Genomic DNA, 19,557 nt, shown 5'->3' with positions numbered 1-19,557 from the left:
TGGAGATTTATAGGTATCTTTAGGCCAGGGCATTTCTGTCTCTAAAAATTAAGAACATGGAAGATTAAATTGCCTTCAAAGTGGGGACTACTCAAGGCAGATGATGAAGCTCCTAATTGTTTTTTGTCACATTCATTGTATATCTATGAGCTGTTCCCCATATGATGATAATGATGATGATGTTTATATACATGTATGCATTGGTAGATACTAGATAACAATTCACTTTAACCATGCTTTAATTATTGTAGTTTGTGATGATCTCCAATTATTAGTAGTAGTATATATGTATCGGTGTTAAATGATGATGATGCATGCGTACGAAAATGGTATAAGCCTTTGGGTGCTTTAGCCTTATAAAAATAGGCTCTGGCTTCCTTGTGAAAGCTTATTGGGTTTAGTTTTTATCATTGAATAATGATTTCTATAGTTTCACATTGAAGATAGGTTTGTAGTAGGTGAATTTGTATCAAGGGGAGTTAACTAGGCTTGTGCATGTTGCATCACATTCCCATGTGAAGTGCAAACACGTGTGTGCTTTTACTAGGGAATATTTTCGTATACATATCATGGTTAGTTGCCCAAATTTGGGTTGACAAGTCTTGTGATTATAATAAGAGTTTATTATTTGAAATCATTCTGATAAAGATGTTAAAAATATATTTTTTAATAATTAAAATTTAATACATATAACTAATTAAATTATGTTATTTTTATTAAAATTAAACTCGATAAATTAATTTAGTCAAAAAATTAATAAATTAAATTTTAAATCGGTCTAAATTAATATTTTTTATAAAAAATAATTAAAATATTTTTATTATATAATTTTAAAAATTCTAAATTCTAACTCTATGACGACAGAAAAAAAACTAGAATTTAGTATTCTCAAAATTAATATATATAATAAGAGTATTTTAGTCATTTTATATAATAGGAATATTGTAGTTATTTTTTATAAAAAAATATATTAATTTAGACAAATTCAAAATTTGATTTATCATTTTTCAATCAAATAAATTTGTCTGGTCTAATTTTAATAAAAATAACATGATTTAATCGATTATATATGTTAAATTTTAATTGTTAAAAAACATCTTTAAAAAAATATTTTAAATATCTTTATCTATTTTATTCCAACATTATATTCTTGACAAAATTATATGTATAAATTATAGAGAAAGAGATTTATGTTTGATTTAGTAAATTTTTTATTTTTTACTTTTAAATAAATTATAAAAGTTTGTTTTTAAAAATTAAATTTTTTTAAATATTTGGACCTAACATGATTGTTTTCTTGAAAAGACAATACAGTTTTTAAACCAAGTCCAGTACACAAAAAATTACTTATTAACCAAAGAAAAATTATAAATGCAGAACTCTTAAATAAAGCTCAAATTCTTAACGGATTAATCCTTGCCTTCGCACTAAAAATTATAAGTCTAAAGGAATAAAAGTAAAAATAAGGGGGCATTTAAGTAATTGTAAGCAGCGCCAAGCGTAGGAGAACAAGAGAAGATCTCTGCGATCCCGTTTCATCGATCGGAGCTCGTAGGTTCGCAGGCGAAAGAGGAAGAAAGAGAAGCTGAGAGTATGATACTGGCGGTGCTGTTTGCGAACGTTGAGGGAAATATCCTCATCGAACGGTGTGTTTAGATCTCTCTCTTTTCCTGCTGTTATCTATATCATTTATCCCAATTTTGATTCGTTTCCTTTCTATGCTTCGTAATGTAATTCTCATATTGCTGTTAGATCCCTATGTAGTTAATGAAAGATAGAAGTAGCTGATTTGTTGTTGTTGATCTCTGAAGCAATTTGAAATCCCGATTTTCCTCCTCCTCATAGAGAGGAGCTTTCAGTTCGTAATCATAATTGCTCAGAAAATCAAAGGAACAGCAAAATGGTCATGGTTTCAGCTTTATGATTATGTAAGGATCTAAGTTCAGTGGCTTTATGGTTTCAGTTTTCATGGTGTTCCTGCAGAGGAGCGGCTACACTGGCGTTCCTTCTTGGTTAAATTAGGAGCTGACAATCTCAAGGGTGCCAAAAATGAAGAGCTCCTCGTTGCTTGCCACAAGTTAGTCTCTTCTTCTCTAATGCTTCTCATTCCTTGAAGATTCAATGTCATGTCATTTATGTATGTATGGATGTTTGTCTGTGCGTGCGCCAACATGAATTGGTTCGTCTATTTTACAGATTTATTTGATTCTGAACCCGTTAGGGAGGAGGATTCCATTGTGGTTACTTGAAATGAAGTAGTAGTAGGCAAGACAAATGAGCTCTTCAAACTTGTTTCCTGAATTATTATTATTGAAAAACAGAGAGAGAGAGAGAGAGAGAGAGAGAGAGAGAGAGAGTGAGTGAGTGAGTGAGTGAGTGAGAGTGATGGACTATACTCAGTTTTCCATTTGTTTAGTTTTTTGTGTTTGTTTGGTGGAAGAGAATAAACAAACTGAACAATATTGCTTACTATTAATATTTTCCCATCTAGTCTCTTTTGCTTCACTGCATAGTGCATACTATTGTTCATTCAAGTTCCTGTATTTTAGAAAAATCATGACTCATTATTATGTGACATTGATATGGTATTTTGGCTTACGTATTTTATTCTTTTCAGGTCAGTTTATATTGTGTACACAGTTCTAGGGGATGTCAGCATATATGTTGTGGGCAAGGACGAGTATGATGAACTTGCTTGTATGTATCCAGTTAACTGTATTTTATGCTTGATGATGGTAAAATAAAGTACACAAAACTATCATGTCAGTTGTTGATTCTAATATCAATATGAATGTTTCCCAATGTTTCATATTTGGTAATGGTAATAATTAAACCTTAGAAAGAAGTCATCTCATTTGTTGATGCTTGGAACCAGATATGCTCACATGTTTTGAAATTGAAGCACTGGCTTGGAGGTCCTAGATTCATAACCTTTTGTTCTTTTGAGATGATTAAGGAGATTTTTGGAGAAAGTGGTGGGAGAGACTTGCCCCTTTTCTGTCTTGTAATAGATACCGGCAACCAATACACAAAAATATTTTGGAACTAGGTCTTTTCTTACTAATATTTCTTTTCCTAGCATGACTTTTTGAAGAATAAAACAAGGAAAATTCGAAATCAATCGAACTGATGAGATATAGAACTCACAATCTCAACTTATTGGAAACTGTTGTCTACCTACCGAGAAAGGGAAAATATCTTATTAATATTTAAGAAAAGCAGGTTATTTTGTTTATAAATATTTCATGGCATCATCAATTTGAACAATGTCAAGCATATTGTTGTTATTTTTCTAGGGTCTGCAAAAGGTACATTATTAGCATTTTGTTTTTTGTTTTTTGTTTTTTTTTTTTAATTTTCAGTGTCAGAGGTAATCTTTGTCATAACCTCAGCTGTGAAGGATGTATGTGGGAAGCCCCCAACTGAGCGCCTTTTCCTTGATAAGTATGGAAGGATATGCTTGTGCTTGGATGAAATTGTATGGAAGGTGAGGACACATGCTGTACTACTTAATATAAGAGCTTGATTGTTTTGAATTTCTCAGGTTACTCACTCTGCTTGACGTGAGACATTTCAATTGATGACATCAACTCATCAAGCGTTATGCATCCTGATATATATCTAGCTAGTGCAAATGAATATCATTATTGAGGTCATCCGTTTTGGATGAGGCCCATCTAATCTGACATTATTTTCATTTATTCTCGTGAAATATTGTTCCATGTTATATGCATATAAGATTTCATATGAACTGTCGAAGGAAGAAACTTTGCAATACCACTCAAAAGTGATTCAGCTCTCCCCATATATTGTGATGCCTTTTGTTATCTGGGGTCACTCATTACTGATCCAAACAGTACCTTTATACAACGTCTGTGTTTCGTTGTTATAAGTAGCAATTCTTCTTGATGCTTTGCTTGACACTTGGCCTGTGTATGTTTTGAAGGGATATTTGGAAAATACAGAGAAAGATAGAATCAAAAGATTGATAAGGTTGAAGCCTCCGACAGAGTTCTGAATGAGAAGTTAATGGCCAATTATAACGCAATCATCAATCTGAGTTGTGTTTAGCATCTTCTTAGTTGGAATGGGAAGGCGCTGAAGTTTCTGTAGGATATATGAGTTCTGCAACAGCTATGCTATCATTGAGGCAATCCTCTCGGTATGAGCTTTCTTACTTTGAGTCTCTAGTACTGCTGCTAATGTCATTGAGGATTCTGCTGAGCCAATATTTGTATCGACATCTATATATGCTTGATTTTATTGTACCTTGCGCAATTTGCTTTCCTCCCCCCCCCCCCCTCTTTTCTTTTTTTTTTCTTTCTTTTTCTCCCAAACACAAAAAAAAAAAACACCCCTTTGGTTGTCTCTCGTTTGCTCATGCAAGTTCTCTTTGTTAGATGTCACATGTGTACGATTATTTTTATTCTTTGGACGACGGTTTTTATCCCCAGACTATAGCTTACTGCAAAAAGCGTTGTTCCGCAATTTGATCTCATCTTATTCTTTTGTACGACTTGTATTTATGCTTGAGAACTATGGAGTTGAGAGGCACGATTCGCCGGAAGAACATTGGAAAGTACTGTAGGATCCAAGTGAGAAATCTGAAATGGTTTAACTTTTGGAAAGGATGCAGCTTCAAATTTTGCATTTAAATAGGTTAAACTTTTTGACATTGACTGGCTCAAATTTGTCGTTTGCGAGGATTGGACTAAAAATCATAACACGAGTTTTGCGAGACAAAATAAAATAATGCTTTATACAGATAAAAGTTCACTTTCCCATCAAGCAATTTTATACTGTTTTTAATTTGTAAAATTTACTTAATTTAGGTTTATAATTTCGTTTCGAAAAATTTATCGGCTTAATGATTAATTTGCAAAAAACATGCGTTGAAAAATGAAAACGGTGAAATTTTCTCATGATCAAATAGGTAGAAAGCATCCAAGGGTTCATATGCTAGAAGATAAAAACGAAGACAAAAGGAAGTTAACCAACAGGGACAGGAGAATTATTCTATCAAACATCATGATGCTCACTATAATGAAAGATACAAATATAACAAGAGAAGAATATATATTTTTTTTCTGCCATTCAAATTTAATTTTATTATTTATGTCAGTATAGGATATATTATATAATACTATGATGAAAAATAAATATCAAACAAAAATACGTAAATAACTATAAACCGTCACTCCGTCACAGTTAGTAATCGATCTCTCTTTCTCAAATGTTAATTTTAAAATCTGAATCATTTTAGAAGGATTAGCATAAGGGATCTTTTGATGCTAAGGGAAATAAATAAATGTATTTAAGGAGATGAGTACACCTACCCCCTTGTCCTTTGTTGCGAGACGTGGGCATCCGAAAACCAAGGCTGTGTGCCTCTAGAGTCTAGTCCACTGGTTTTAGATCGTTTCATTACCAGTTAGCAGAATACAACACAAAACCATGAAGACGAAGACTGTGACTTCAATAATCCTCATATTCTGCGTGGTTGCTTCCTTCTCCACTGATGATCAGACTCACACTCAGCTGCCTCAAGCTAACGAATCTTTCAAGCCCAACCAAACCCTCCAGCAGCAACTTGTAAGAAATAAGAATATTCTCTTCCTATATGAATGATGATAAATATGTAGGGTTGTAACTTGTAAGTTGCAGGGTAGTAGCTGTACTTATACAGTAACCATTAAAACAAGCTGCAGCTCTCCCTCCTATACGAGAGATCAAATCAGTCTCGCATTTGGCGACACCTATGGTTATCAGGTACACTATATTATACTATTCCTTTTGCTTCCATTCATCGCTAGGTTTATATATATTTCCTATTTGGAATCGATTGCTATCAGGTTTATGTTCCAAGACTTGGGGATCCTTATGATTCTAGAACATTCGAGCGCTGCTCTACGGATACGTTTCAGATTTACGGACCCTGTACCTACCAAATCTGCTATCTGTATCTGTACAGAACCGGATACGATGGGTGGATGCCCGAGTACGTCACCGTATCTGGCTACTACTCCAGCCCCGTTACCTTCTACTACAACGCTTTCATTCCTTACGGCGTTTGGTATGGCTTTGACTACTGTTATCGTTATTCCGCCTCCACTGCTTCCGCCTAGTGGGCCTTCCTTCTAGCCCAACAACATCTAATAAATTAGGAATCTAGTGGGCCTACTGTTAACCCTTTTCTATGGGTTTCTTCTGTAATGGGCCTAATGTTGGATTTTCTGTATGAGACTAGTTTATTTTTATTTTATACATATTCCCGAACCCCTGTCAGAATTATTAACGTGTCTTTCACATTAAAATAAAAATAAATAAATATTGGTTTCGATTCTTGCCTTATAGCAAATACTGAAAGGTTAGTTCAACTTTTAGAATAGCATAGAGAATATTTTGATGAAAACATTTGCATATGTTAATTCATATATGATTTGTTTACTTGAGCGGTCGGCCTTTGATGAAAGGAAACGGGCACAGAAAATATATAATAAATTGTTGAGGTTTCTTAGTCCTTTATATAGAAGTAACTAAGAAAGTAGTTGTGAGTAAATTAAATGGTATAGTCCTTGAGTAATCAATAAAAGTTAAGTAGTTAGAAAAAGTGATGAACAAAAAGATGAAAGCATCAGTAAGCTCAATAGTAATCACATTTTGCATCATTGGTGCCTTGTCGGAAGCAAAGCCAGCAGGTAGAGTAAATGCATCACTCTTGAAGCACCACAGAAACAGAACCCGAACGCAGCCGCAGCCGCAGCCGCAGCCGCAGCCGGTAATTTTAATATATAGATGAATTGAACTGCTTTGTTGATTACTTTGTAATGTATATATATGAATGGTGCAGAATAGGCGTGGTGGTGGTGGGTGCATTTACTCACTGACCATCAGCACAAGCTGCGATTCGCCGACGTATACGAGGGATTCAATCAGCATTAGATTACGCGACGCTGATGGGAATGGAGTATACGTTGCAAGACTGGAGGATCCATCGTCAGGGAGGTTCAGTAGGTGTAGAAAGGACAGAGTAGACTTGTACGGGGGGCCATGTATCAAGCAGGTGTGCTACGTAGAACTGTACAGAGATGGAGTTGATGGCTGGATTCCAGAAACACTCACCGTATCCGGATACAGAGCGCTTCCCATGACCTTTCACTTTCACAACTTCATTCCACGCGGTGTTTGGGCTCAAATTAACAAGTGTAGTCCTTATAATAATAATTACTAACAGAATAACCTTCTCACTTTTTGACTTTTTGTCATTTATATGACGATAAATCCATTTTGCTCATGCACTGCATTTTCACCTTTGTTCCATAAATAAAAGATGGTGAAAATTCAATGAAGTCGAATTCACGCGAAATTGATATTTGAGAGTCGTTAGATAAAAATTTAGTCAAATTAGTCAAATCTTCTAACGACTCTCAAGTGTCAACTTTACGTGAAATCGATTACACCTGAGTTTTTAAAAGACAGGATACCAATACAATGACTAATAGAGTTAACCAACTTAGTGGGTAATGGGAGTGGATCCTCTCCCGTAAGAAAAAGAAAAAGCTGGATGGTATCCAGTAAAAGATCTCATCCTTTATTGCATTTTCTTTCTCATTTATTTTTGGTCCCACTTGTAGAATTAAGAGTGAGAGATTACACTTTATTCTCTCCAGTAACAAAAAAAATGGAGAGAATCTATTTCCGTGAGTAACTCTTGCATATCAATCCATGTGTCTACATTATTCAAGGTCTATGTTAACATACACATAGATTTCTATGAAAATAAACAAATAAGAATACAAGAATTATTCATCGAAACATATAGGTTTGGTAGATAAACTAATACAAAAGCTAAAATAATGGAAATATGTTGAATTTTATTAGACTAAAACCAAAAACAAAATTGTAAGAACTAACAAAATTTATTTAAGCCACGAAATTTTATAAACTTTTGAATTAATTTGATATGCCATTATAGTACTTTATTTTTGCGTATATATATACAAAAATAATCCACCAAATAAATTATTACGTATTTGCGTATTAAAATATAATTTATTTTTAATATATAATTTATATTTTAAATATATTTTATATAAATAATTGATTCTTATAAGTATATTTAATATGGTTATTTCACAAATATAACTCAATATAACTATTAGATTATATTCCAAACGCATGAAAAGATAAATCGAAGTTATCTGATTTGTTGTAGTAGTGCACTATTAATTTGAATTATATTGATTCGATTTAGTATTATAATGATTAATTTAAATTTAATGAATTCAATTTATATAGAATTATAAACAAAAACATATACATGAGGTTATTTAGTTTGAGACTTTTATATAATATTATTATTATGTGTTTAATTTATGTATGTGTTTTATCTTATATTATATATCTATGATGTTTGGACTTTCTGAAATTTAATAAAATTGACTAGTGATGGAGTTTGAAATAAAATTTTGGAGGAGTAAAAGATTTAACATTAAAATTTAATAATAATATTTATATTAAAATAAAATTTATAATATAATTATTTTTAAGTTTGTTACTAATAAGATAATAAATAAATAATTTTACAAATAAAAAATATAAAATAGTTTATAATAGTACTCTTCGAATCTTTAATAATTTGAAATCTTCAATAATTGAATTAGAACTAAATTTTTTAGCAATTTTTTTCAATTTTTTTTTATTATTTTCATTGATAAAAATGATGTAGTAGTTATAGACACTAAAAGAGTTAATATCAAACAAATTAATCTATCAATCAAGAGAGCTGTTTGTTGAATAGAGTTGAATAAAAAATTGCAAAATACAAATAAAGAAGCTGCTAGTGAATTTGAGTGCTTTAAGTTATAATAAAGTATTTAAGTCAACTGAACTTTTATTTTTTTTAAAAATATTACTAATTTTTTTATAAAAAATTTGAAAATGGTCATAATCCAATTGTCTCAACTAAACTTTGCCCTTAAAACTTTATAACATTAATTAACGGTTGGATTGATGAAATTTATCACGCATGATAATTTATTCACCAATATATAAATCTTTGGTGTAAACAGATTCCTTTTCTCTATATTTATAAATTAGTGTATCGATACGTGCAATGTGTAAAAAATATCTACTTTTTTATACTTATATTTAAAATATACTTTTAAAATAAACTATTTATGAATATATTTATCTTATATAAAACAAGTTTATATATTTCTATTATTTACACTAATACCAAATAATCTAAAAAATAAAGAAATTCATAACGTATTTATATTTAATTAAAAAACAGTTGTCGTATGTTAATACATTTATAAAATAAAAAAAGCATAAAGTACTTATATTTAATAAAAAATCTCACAAAATACTTATATTAATTACTAAATATTAATAAATCTAATGATTTAATACTAACATTTTCTAAAAATAATATCAACATATAGATTGGAATTAGAACGCACCACATTATCAGCATACTTAATTTTAAAATTACGTCATTAATATATTTAACTCTAAAATTTACGTTTATAAATAGTAAAACAAAATAATATATATAACAAAAATGTAAGAAAAAATTGTGATAATTTTTAAAAGGATATAACATAAAATATTAAATTATTAATTTACAAAAATATAAAAAATAATCATGATAATTACTAAAAGATATGATATTTAGAATTATTAACAAATCTCAACATATATAATTGATTATTAAATGTTAATTTGTATATGATTGATTACGTAATATTTTTTTAAAAATTAATTAAAAATAAAAAGAGGTATTTAAACTGACACCAGAATGTACTACCCTAATTATGCTTGAAATCAAAATATAATCTGTTGAAGAATTTGAATTATTGATTATTGGTGATTGAATCACTAGAATATATAAGAAAGAATCATAATAATTACTAAAAAGATATGAAATAGAATATTAGAATTATTAACAAATTTTAATATAAATAATTATTAAATATTAATTTGTGTATAATTGACTACAACATAATACTTTTTTAAAAAATAATTAAGAAAAAAAATATACTTAAACTATCATCAGAATGCGCCACATCAATATATTTTTTCCCAGAATGCAAATGATGATGATCGACAAATTTCACAATAATTAATCAATAAATGTTAATAAATCTAATTATTTAATGCATAATATTTTCTAAAAATATCATTAACATGTAGATTAACACTAGCACACGCTACGTCAACATACTTAATTACTTATTCTAAAACTTACATTTATTAGTAAAATAAATACTATATATAATATTTACAAAAATATAAAAAAATCATAATAATTTTTAAAAGGATATAAAATAAAATATTAAAATTATTAATTCATGAAAATATAAAAAAAATCATGATATTTTTTAAAAAAATATAAAATAAAATATTAAAATTATTGACAAATTTTAATATAATTAATTATTAAATATTAATTTATGTATGATAGATTATACAATATATTTTTTTAAAAAATGTAAAAAAAAAGTATAAAAATGTCGCTAAAATGCACTACATCAACATATTTGACGCTAAAATAAAACTTATCTTAAAATAATGTATACCGAAGGGCATAGCCATATGCTAAGATGATACAAGTATTAAATTCTTATTTTATTTTTATTTATTATCTTATCTTTTTTCTAGAAATAAAATTTATTATATTTATTTTTTTCTAATTTAGTTATATTTATCTTTCTCTAACAGAATCATTTAAAAGATTTTGGTTATTTTATCTAATCTTAAAATTTAAAATTAGTTTAATAATTAGTATAAATAGATAACATTATTCTCTTATAATACACAACAACACCATATAATAAAAATTCTTCATTTTTTTGTTTTATTAATAATTATTAAGGAGAATTAAAAAAAATAATACTCAAGAAAGCAATTAACCTTGCTACGCAAGAAATCAAGGACAATTATTGGAACCTACGTGGAGGCAAATTTTTTTTCCGGTAATAAATTTTACAAGTAGTTAATTTTATTTCCAATGGAAGATAACTAAACGTGCTTTGAAATCAAAGTAGACGATTTCTTTTGATCCTTAGATCAATATCAATCCTTTTTATGTTGTACTTACTGAAGTTTACTTACATGGGTATTGAGTGCAAATGAAGAAGCTAATTGTGTAGAAGTTCCGAAGAAGACGTAGGGATGTAATTTGCTTCATGTGCTTACTGTGGAAATAATGTCTTAATTTCCATAAAGCCATGTGTTTTTCCAACTAGCTTGTGTACAGTTTAATTTTCCACAACCCTACTTCATATATAATAATATATATACTTTCCCATGTCGAGTCCCGCTAGAATGTGTACTATTGAGTTATAAAATGAACATCTCCCATACTATTTAGAATAACCATTCGAGTACTAGGACTTCCCAAGCTTAAATTGATTTTGGGGTTCACTAAGGATCGAACTCTTGACTTTTCGAATCTAGAACTTTAATACCATGTTATGATACCACTTATCCCAAAAATTTCAACTGACGGAAAAAGATAACACTAATGGTTATATTTTTAATACTCCATAAACCTCTATTGTACACATTATACAAATATTCCATTGGTTCTTCATACTTTCCCATATCTCAATTATTAATACACCCAAAGAACATTAACAGAGTTAAACAAGAATCTTGTACGTACGTATATTGGCAATAATAATCTTGGAACGTAAGTAGTGTTTATTTTATCAATAAAGAGAAAGCTAAATTAAATTAACGTCTAAAATCAGCGTCCAAATACAATGCAGCTGCATGGTTCCCTTCCTTATATATAGGAGAGGATATTAGGGGGTTTATACATATAACACACAAGACTGTTGAAGGTGTCATCATGTGGCCCAAGACAATTACAATGGTGAGTATGAGATCGATCTTAATTAGTTATCAAGTTCTACATTTTCATGATATATATGTAGTCTTACTTAGCTTGATTCAACTAACATATTATTTGATCCAGGAGTTATTGTTGGATGTTATAGTAATTCTGAGTGTGGCTACAACAGGATTGAGCGTGACACCAAGTTTCAATGTGTTACAATATGGAGCAGTTGGAAATGGACAAACCAACGATTCACCGGTAACTAATAACTTTATTTGAATTACATTTCTTATCTCAAATATTAATAAAGATATATACATAGGCGTTTGAGAAGGCGTGGAAAGCAGTGTGCTCGAGCAAGGGAGATATATCTAAGCTTATAATACCAGCAGGGAAGACCTTCATGCTAAAGCCTCTTTCCTTCAACGGTCCATGCAAATCTAAGTATACCTATATTCAGGTCCATACTTCCTTTTAATACTCAAAATGGGCTAAACCCATCAGGTCAGCCCGTTTATTCTCGTTTATTCATTTAAATAGGCAGATTTTGTCTCTAAAATTAAATTCCTTTAAATTTCGGGTTAAACGGGTTGGGTTAAGCTCGGTTAACCCGAAAAAAATGACGGGTTAGACGGGTTAGCCCGCGAGCTAAACGGGTGACCCGTTTATTTTTTTGCATTTTTTTTCAATAAAAAGTATTTTTAACTGATATTTCTTTCGATCCGACTCGAAAATCTGACTTATTAATTAAAAAATATTATTTTTAAAGGATTTTGACATAAAAATAATATTTTTTGTCAAAATATTTTTTAAAAAATAAAATTAAATGATAAATAAATTGACTTATTTAACCCATCGGACTGACCACAAATAATCTGAACTGAAAAATTTTAGCCCACAAATAAAATAAATTTAAATGAACCAATTTATTTAACCCACAGACTTAACAAACCGGACCTAAATGGGCCTGAATAGTCCGTTTGAGAGCCTAACTTCTAATATTTAGTTCCATTTTGATTGGAATTCCCCTACTGTTGATCTGATGAGAACTTGTATTTATCATTATGGTGATCAGGTGTTAGGGAACATAGTTGCACCTAAAACAAAATCGGAATATGCTGGGTCCCACATAAACACGTGGCTTGGGTTTAATTCAGTGGATGGTCTAATTATCAGTGGAAAAGGGACAATTGATGGTCGAGGTTCTATCTGGTGGCAACAGCCTTGCTTGGGAAATCCAGCACCTGTAAGCAGTCTATAAATTTCTCTGTTTTTTTTTTTTTCATGGTAAAAACTCACTGTGCAATAATAATAAAAAATTATTATACCAAAATTTAGTTATACATGTCAAATTATATTACAATATTCAATTAATCACCTATTTTTTCTTTTTTTTATTTATACATTTTCAAATTTTCATGAGCTCTTTATTTATGACAACTTTTTGCAGGGGACAAAATGTCGTCCACCAACAGTAAGCATACTATCTATCTGTGGAATTATTTGTTATTACAAAATAAATAAAAAAATGGTAAAAACTCTGGTGCAGTTAACTTCACGTAAAGTTGATACCTGAGAATCGTTAGATGATTTGACTGATTTGACTAAATTTTTATCTAATGGCTCTTAGGTATCAACTTTACACGAAGTCGACTTCAGGTGAATTTTTACAAAAAAAAATTTACGTGGAGTTATCTTCATGTGAAGTTACTAGTTGAGAACTATCGCATATAGATCACTGCACGCGAGTTTCCACCAAAAGATAAATAGATTGAAACTTGTTTTTGGACCCTGTTCTCAACAGGCAATAACACTGAATAGATGCAACCGGTTTCAATGGAAAGGATTGACTAGTCTTAACCCGGCAAGAAGCCATATAACTCTAACAAGCTGCAACGGAGGCACTCTCTCTAACCTGCGACTCATTGCTCCGGGAACAAGCCCCAACACCGATGGCATTGATATTTCTGGTTCTACCAACATTAAAGTCCTTAATTCTTACATTGCAACTGGAGATGACTGTGTTGCTATTAGTGCTGGATCCTCACACATCAAAATATTTGCTATAACATGCGGTCCAGGCCATGGTATCAGGTTCCTACTCCGACCCGACCCGATCCTTTGCTTAATTTAATTAAAAAAAATATAGGGTACTAACATATTATCTACCAACTTATTATCAACAATAATTAATTATTATATTTTAAACATATAATATTAGGTAGACAAAAAAAATAGTCAGAATTTGTCTTATTTAACATTCATTAATTGTCACGATAATTAATAAATACTAAATAAGACAAGTTATAACTATTTTTGGCTGAGTTTTTTTGGTTACCAAACATTTTCATATAAAAAGATACATTCAGAAAATATATCTATAAAGATACTTCTATTAAACACAGTCATAAAAAAATATTTTTATTAGACACATTCACAAAGACACTTCCATTAAACGCCATTATAAATAAAAATTGATAGAAGTTGGAAGAATATTGTTAGTAACATAGCGGAATTGTTTAATTAATGGTCAATTATGAAAACATTGTATTTAATTTTGGGTGCTGCAGCATTGGATCACTGGGAACAAGAGGTGAAACCGACATTGTAGAGGACGTGCATGTGTATAATTGTACTTTGACTGAAACAATGACTGGAGTAAGGATCAAGACTTGGCAGGTATGTATATATATGTAATTAATCAGGCAAATTGGGTCATGCACATGTAGTAATAATACATTATTATATCTAATAGGGTGGAGCTGGATATGCCAGGAATATCACATTTGAGAAGATTAAGTTTGTTCGTGCCAATAGCCCCATTATTATTGACCAATTTTATTGCCCTAATAGGGTGGACTGCCAAAACAAGGTAATTAACATACACTATTAATACTAATGATTCTATTTCAATAAAAAGAAATAATTATTTTTTGTTGAATTATAGACTCAAGCGATTAGAGTGAGCGATGTAACATACAAAGGAATTATTGGAACATCATTGATGGATGAAGCGATCAATTTGAGTTGCGACCAAAACGTGGGATGCTACAATATTGTGCTTGATCGTGTGTATATACAGCATGCGGTTCCAGGGAGGAAAGTGTATTCCTTTTGCCACAACGCCCATGGAACTGCCTCCCACACCAAACCTTCCGTTAAATGCTTGCTCAAGTGACAAGTCACCTTCCTCCATTCAGAATAAAACAGATCTCATCAATTGTTAAATAATCTTAAATTGTTGCATAGAATATTGAGATAATTATATATAGTTTCTTAGATTTGTGTATGTTGTACCATTCTTATTTGTAAAAATAATTCATGTGTTTGGAGAAAATAAAATAAGAGCAATGCTAGGGGCCAGCAATATTTGTGATTGGTGGCCATCAACTAGCCATCGATGATAATTTGATGGTGTGAGATTGGTGTAAGATTTCATCCGATGGCTCACATTTTCCTGCTGATTACATGCTGGCCAAAATGCAATAAAATTGCTGGCCCCTAGACTTTTCCATAAAATAATATCCTAGCTTGACATTGTTGCAAGAAATAGAAACATAAGGATATATTTAGATGAATATAAAAGATAATGTAAGAAAATGAAGAAGGGAAGTTGAGTTACCTAAATTAACAGGTAGACAAAAGGCGCCATCCATTCCCTTAATAATTAATTAGTAATGAGGGATAGGTTGTTATTGTGAATTGTGAGGCATAATAATGGGGAAGAAGGCGCCGCACTCGCCGGACATAGAGGCGGCCCAACATTGGCATCCACCGCCGGGAGAGCAATGGATGTCATGGCTTGTCCCAGTAATATTCGTTAGCAACATAGGCATGTTCGTCTACACCATGTACCTCAATGATTGCCCTGATTACTTGAACAAAGACTCATGTCTCTTCTCAAAACATTTGGGCAGATTCTCCTTCCAACCTTTCCGGGAAAACCCTCTCCTCGGCCCTTCTACCCGCACGTACGCTTCTTTTCTTTTCTTTTCTTTTCTTCTTCATCCAAATCATTCGTTTATTGTTCTTTGACATGCATGCATGCAGCCTGCGGATATTAGGCGCTCTTGAAGAGGATGGAGTCTTGGAGAAACACCAAGCATGGCGTTTCTTCACCTGCATGTTTCTTCACGCCGGAGTTGTCCATGTTGTCGCCAATATGTTCAGCCTTCTCTTCATAGGCATTCGCCTCGAGGAGGAATTCGGATTCTGTAAGTGTTAGAATATAATTAGGATCAATTAGAATTATTTAGTATATGTGAATATTTATTATAGGAGATTATAGCCCTTCTAAATACCCTTCTATATTATATCATTCTAGACAATTTAAATAGACAACTTGAATACACATAAACAGTTTCTCTATTACTCTCTCTTATCCTTTCTAACTAACATGGTATCAGAGTCATGATATCTTTCTTAAAGATAATAAGTTGATTTTCTTTTATATTCTAACAGTAAGCATTTAATTTCTTCATTTTCTTTTTCATACAATCATGAAATCATTGTCATCATCACCATTTGTGGCAGTGAGAATCGGAGCCTTGTACCTGCTTTCTGGTTTTGGTGGAGGTTTGTTGTCTCTCATACATTTGAAAAACACGGCAACGTCCAAGACCATATCGGTTGGCGCCTCCGGTGCGCTTTTCGGTCTTCTGGGAGCCATGCTTTCCGAGCTTCTAACAAACTGGACAATCTATGCAAACAAGTGTGCAGCTCTTATAAGTTTATTGATCATCATTGGCCTAAATTTGGCCGTTGGATTTCTTCCCCACGTGGACAATTCAGCTCATATAGGAGGATTTCTGGCGGGCTTTTTCCTGGGTTTTGTTCTCTTGATGCGACCTCAATATGGATATGTTAGCCGCAAGTATGTGCCTGCAGGCTGTAATATCAAACACAAAGCTAAGTACAAATGCTATCAGTACTTTTTCATGGTGTCTTCTGTCATCATCCTACTCATCGGGTCAGTAAATGAAATCCCTTTCTTTTTTTCTTAATTAATTCATCTAAAACTCATGTAATTCAATTAATGGATGATATCTCATATTGCCAGATATGCTTATTGCCTAGCTAGATTGTACATAGGAAAGCCAGAGGATTTTTCTTTCCTAAAAAAGTCACCAAGATGAATGCCTCATTCCACACGCCAAAGCCACTTCTTCCACGTGTATCTCTCTCTCTTTCTCTCTCTCTCTCTCTATATATGTCCTAGTCTGCAACTCTTTCTTCATTGCAGGGCATGATTATATTATTCGTGCTCAATCCAGAAGAAATAGCAGCCAAACTGCAGCATGCATGAAATTATTTGACATGCTTGCTAGCTACACGTGTATCAAATCAGTGTATGCCTTTGGCTTCCCACATACAAGGCTTGAGAAACTTATTGAATATAATGTTGACCTCATTTATGGGATGTAAAATAATATTCAAGTGCATTAGTTATCATTTATTCACAATGTTCTTTGCTTCTACTTCATGGAGATTGACCAGTTTGTGATCTAGTAGGAACAATAGTTGAGGTTTCGGTTTAAGTTATTTGTTAAACCAGAACACAGAAACTTATTGGAATACATTTTTATGTCGTTACTTTACATATATTTACAGCACATAATATATTTGACACTTGTTAGTTTTTACTTTTACAATCCTTCCTTATTATTCAGAACAAGACTGAACTTGAAATTGCAACAATAGTATTGTTATGAATTGATTTTCTTCTTTCCATCTATATTATATAAATCAATAGGTAAAACTTCCTGCTATGCAGTATACAGAAAAATTAAACTGAAAGATTTGAGGAAACTTTGGTGCTTCAATTGAGAATATTCTACTACTATAGTACTATAATGATATTAACAACAAAGAACTCTATTTTTCTAAACATCGCATATTATTGCCAGTATATATTAATGCAAGACAGTGCTATATTTCGCATGATTCTGAACGACCAAAAACATTGTAACGATTGTCTGCAACATTGTCATAAACAAAATCCCTCACAAACCTGCAGAAGCCATCCATGGGATATGTCATGACCCTATTCCCATTCAGCTAAAAAAAAGCAAAGTGAAGGGGAAAATGGTACTCACAGAGGCACTAATTTAAGAAGTGCAGCAAGCTGAGGAAAGGGCAAGTCTATGTACTCCATTATCTTCAATACAGCTTCTGACTTGATGTATGATCTAGAATAATAATCAACCAAAAAGTCACAAGAGTTCAACTATTTATTTATCTTTTTAGCAATTTCCTCTTTCCTCACAAGGACTATATATAAGAACACATTCGGTTAGAAAGACAATGGAAATCCAACCAAATTACATAGACTGGTCTAAAATTGAATAGTACCTGTCTTTTTCAACAAGAACAACACTTGAGATGTCATCAGGAGCCCTTCCTGATCTCTTAAGTAACATTTTACCAGCTTCACTTTGAAGAGCTTCATATCTGATTGTTCTGTTCAAAAGTGAACAATATGTAAGACTACAAGAGACTAAATTGTTCTGTGAAATCATAAAAGAAAAGGCTATACATTTTACACGAAAAGAAAACAAGATGGCTTACTTATTTCGATCGTTATCACGAACGAACTTGACACCACCATTACACAAGTTGCAGACACCTGTGCGACAATTACAAGGAAAGACTTTTATCAAACACCTTGATTACTGAAACATGAAGGGATGTTAATTGAGGTTTGAGGGTAGATTACCGTCAAACAACATGATGGGTCGTTTGTCTTGGAGGAAGAAAGTGTTTGTAGCTTCAACCCAGTTCACTGAATCGCTTCGGGGTTGCGAAAGAGTAGCAAAGGTACTCACTTTTCGCTGTGGCAGTGAGCATACCCTTGACCTTGACTTCAAGAGCCCAGCAGAAACAGGAACATGAAGCTGAAGAGCCATTGATATTTGGAAGTTGAAACACTGAATTGCCTGCAAGCTGTGAAATAAAAACTGAAACTTCAATAACCCCCACAAGAAATTCAGCAGAATTCGTGAGGATAAGAGCTAATTCATCTAAGGCATAAGTGATAGTGTTACAAGTGTGAGGAGTATTGAAATTAGTCCCACATCAAATAAAAGAAAATAAGAAAGACTGAGGAGTTTATAAGATGAGAGACTCATCAACTTAACACCTTAACGCTTTGAGTTGGATGTGGTATCTTCTCATTTTATGTTCTCTAACTTGATTTCTCCCCAAAATCTTTTCGGTGATCGAACACCCCACAATTAGCCTAACAATAAGGTCATACTAATTAACACCATAAAGTTAATGTGATTTCAGTTTTTGTCAGTCATTATATAGATTTTGTATGAACTATTAAGAGATTATTATTATCATCATAAATTCTGCCCAAATCAATATTAAGATGCCAAATCATGGCTAGAATTATATGGAGTTTGTGGTTAAAAGAAAGTTTTGTATTGGGAGTGACGTGGCCTTATAGCATGGATCCACATGGATCAGTAAAATACCAGAACTGCTTGGGAGATAAAACAAAAGGGAACTCTTGTGGGATATTAAGGTTGGAATGTTGGATTAAAATCATCAATTTAGCATGTTTCTGTTTTAGCACCAAACTGCTCCTCAATTTTTTTTTTGGAAAAGTCTAAAAATCAGTAATTTTTATATTTTTTGGTCAGCACTTAATTATCAAAAAGAAAGTGATAAATTTTTCATTATTAGATATAACTTCACACTATTAA

General features: G+C 31.8%; 5 protein-coding genes across 6 annotated transcripts; 4 read left to right on the top strand and 1 right to left on the bottom strand.

The window, feature by feature from the left end:
• The first annotated feature begins 1,424 nt into the window (after positions 1–1,424).
• LOC112703758 (uncharacterized) lies at positions 1,425–4,488 on the top strand. Its single transcript, XM_025755340.3, has 5 exons — positions 1,425–1,646; positions 1,964–2,077; positions 2,618–2,697; positions 3,363–3,487; positions 3,947–4,488. The coding sequence occupies exons 1-5, from the start codon at positions 1,594–1,596 to the stop codon at positions 4,016–4,018; spliced, it is 444 nt and encodes a 147-aa protein (XP_025611125.1). The 5' UTR covers positions 1,425–1,593; the 3' UTR covers positions 4,019–4,488.
• Positions 4,489–4,627: 139 nt separating this feature from the next.
• LOC112703757 (embryo-specific protein ATS3B) lies at positions 4,628–7,294 on the top strand. Of its 2 annotated transcripts, XR_003811256.2 has the most exons (4): positions 4,628–5,592; positions 5,665–5,769; positions 5,853–6,778; positions 6,851–7,294. XR_003811256.2 is itself a non-coding variant. In XM_025755339.3 (3 exons), exons 1-3 carry the CDS (start codon positions 5,455–5,457, stop codon positions 6,123–6,125), a joined length of 516 nt encoding a protein of 171 aa, XP_025611124.1. In that variant the 5' UTR covers positions 4,628–5,454; the 3' UTR covers positions 6,126–7,294. The 2 variants fall into 2 exon arrangements, 1 of the variants encoding a protein (XP_025611124.1); XM_025755339.3 differs by having other exon boundaries at positions 5,853–7,294.
• A 4,465-nt stretch (positions 7,295–11,759) lies between these two features.
• On the top strand, positions 11,760–15,255 carry LOC112703750 (probable polygalacturonase At3g15720). Its single transcript, XM_025755333.2, has 9 exons — positions 11,760–11,884; positions 11,987–12,106; positions 12,171–12,308; positions 12,924–13,094; positions 13,299–13,322; positions 13,653–13,942; positions 14,419–14,527; positions 14,604–14,720; positions 14,796–15,255. The coding sequence occupies exons 1-9, from the start codon at positions 11,861–11,863 to the stop codon at positions 15,024–15,026; spliced, it is 1,224 nt and encodes a 407-aa protein (XP_025611118.1). The 5' UTR covers positions 11,760–11,860; the 3' UTR covers positions 15,027–15,255.
• A 215-nt stretch (positions 15,256–15,470) lies between these two features.
• Positions 15,471–17,490, top strand: LOC112703751 (RHOMBOID-like protein 5). Its single transcript, XM_025755334.3, has 4 exons — positions 15,471–15,819; positions 15,899–16,062; positions 16,382–16,817; positions 16,908–17,490. Exons 1-4 carry the CDS (start codon positions 15,566–15,568, stop codon positions 16,981–16,983), a joined length of 930 nt encoding a protein of 309 aa, XP_025611119.1. The 5' UTR covers positions 15,471–15,565; the 3' UTR covers positions 16,984–17,490.
• Positions 17,491–17,550: 60 nt separating this feature from the next.
• On the bottom strand, positions 17,551–19,227 carry LOC112703752 (DCC family protein At1g52590, chloroplastic). Its single transcript, XM_025755335.3, has 6 exons — positions 18,987–19,227; positions 18,564–18,790; positions 18,416–18,473; positions 18,200–18,307; positions 17,944–18,036; positions 17,551–17,858 (listed from the first exon to the last, which is right to left on the bottom strand). Exons 1-6 carry the CDS (start codon positions 19,019–19,021, stop codon positions 17,777–17,779), a joined length of 603 nt encoding a protein of 200 aa, XP_025611120.1. The 5' UTR covers positions 19,022–19,227; the 3' UTR covers positions 17,551–17,776.
• Between the last annotated feature and the right edge of the window lie 330 nt (positions 19,228–19,557).

This window comes from Arachis hypogaea, chromosome 7 (genome assembly GCF_003086295.3).
Source record: "Arachis hypogaea cultivar Tifrunner chromosome 7, arahy.Tifrunner.gnm2.J5K5, whole genome shotgun sequence".
NCBI lineage: Eukaryota > Viridiplantae > Streptophyta > Magnoliopsida > Fabales > Fabaceae > Arachis > Arachis hypogaea.
Note: the sequence above shows the minus strand (reverse complement) of the source record. Positions and strands in the feature narration are given on the sequence as shown.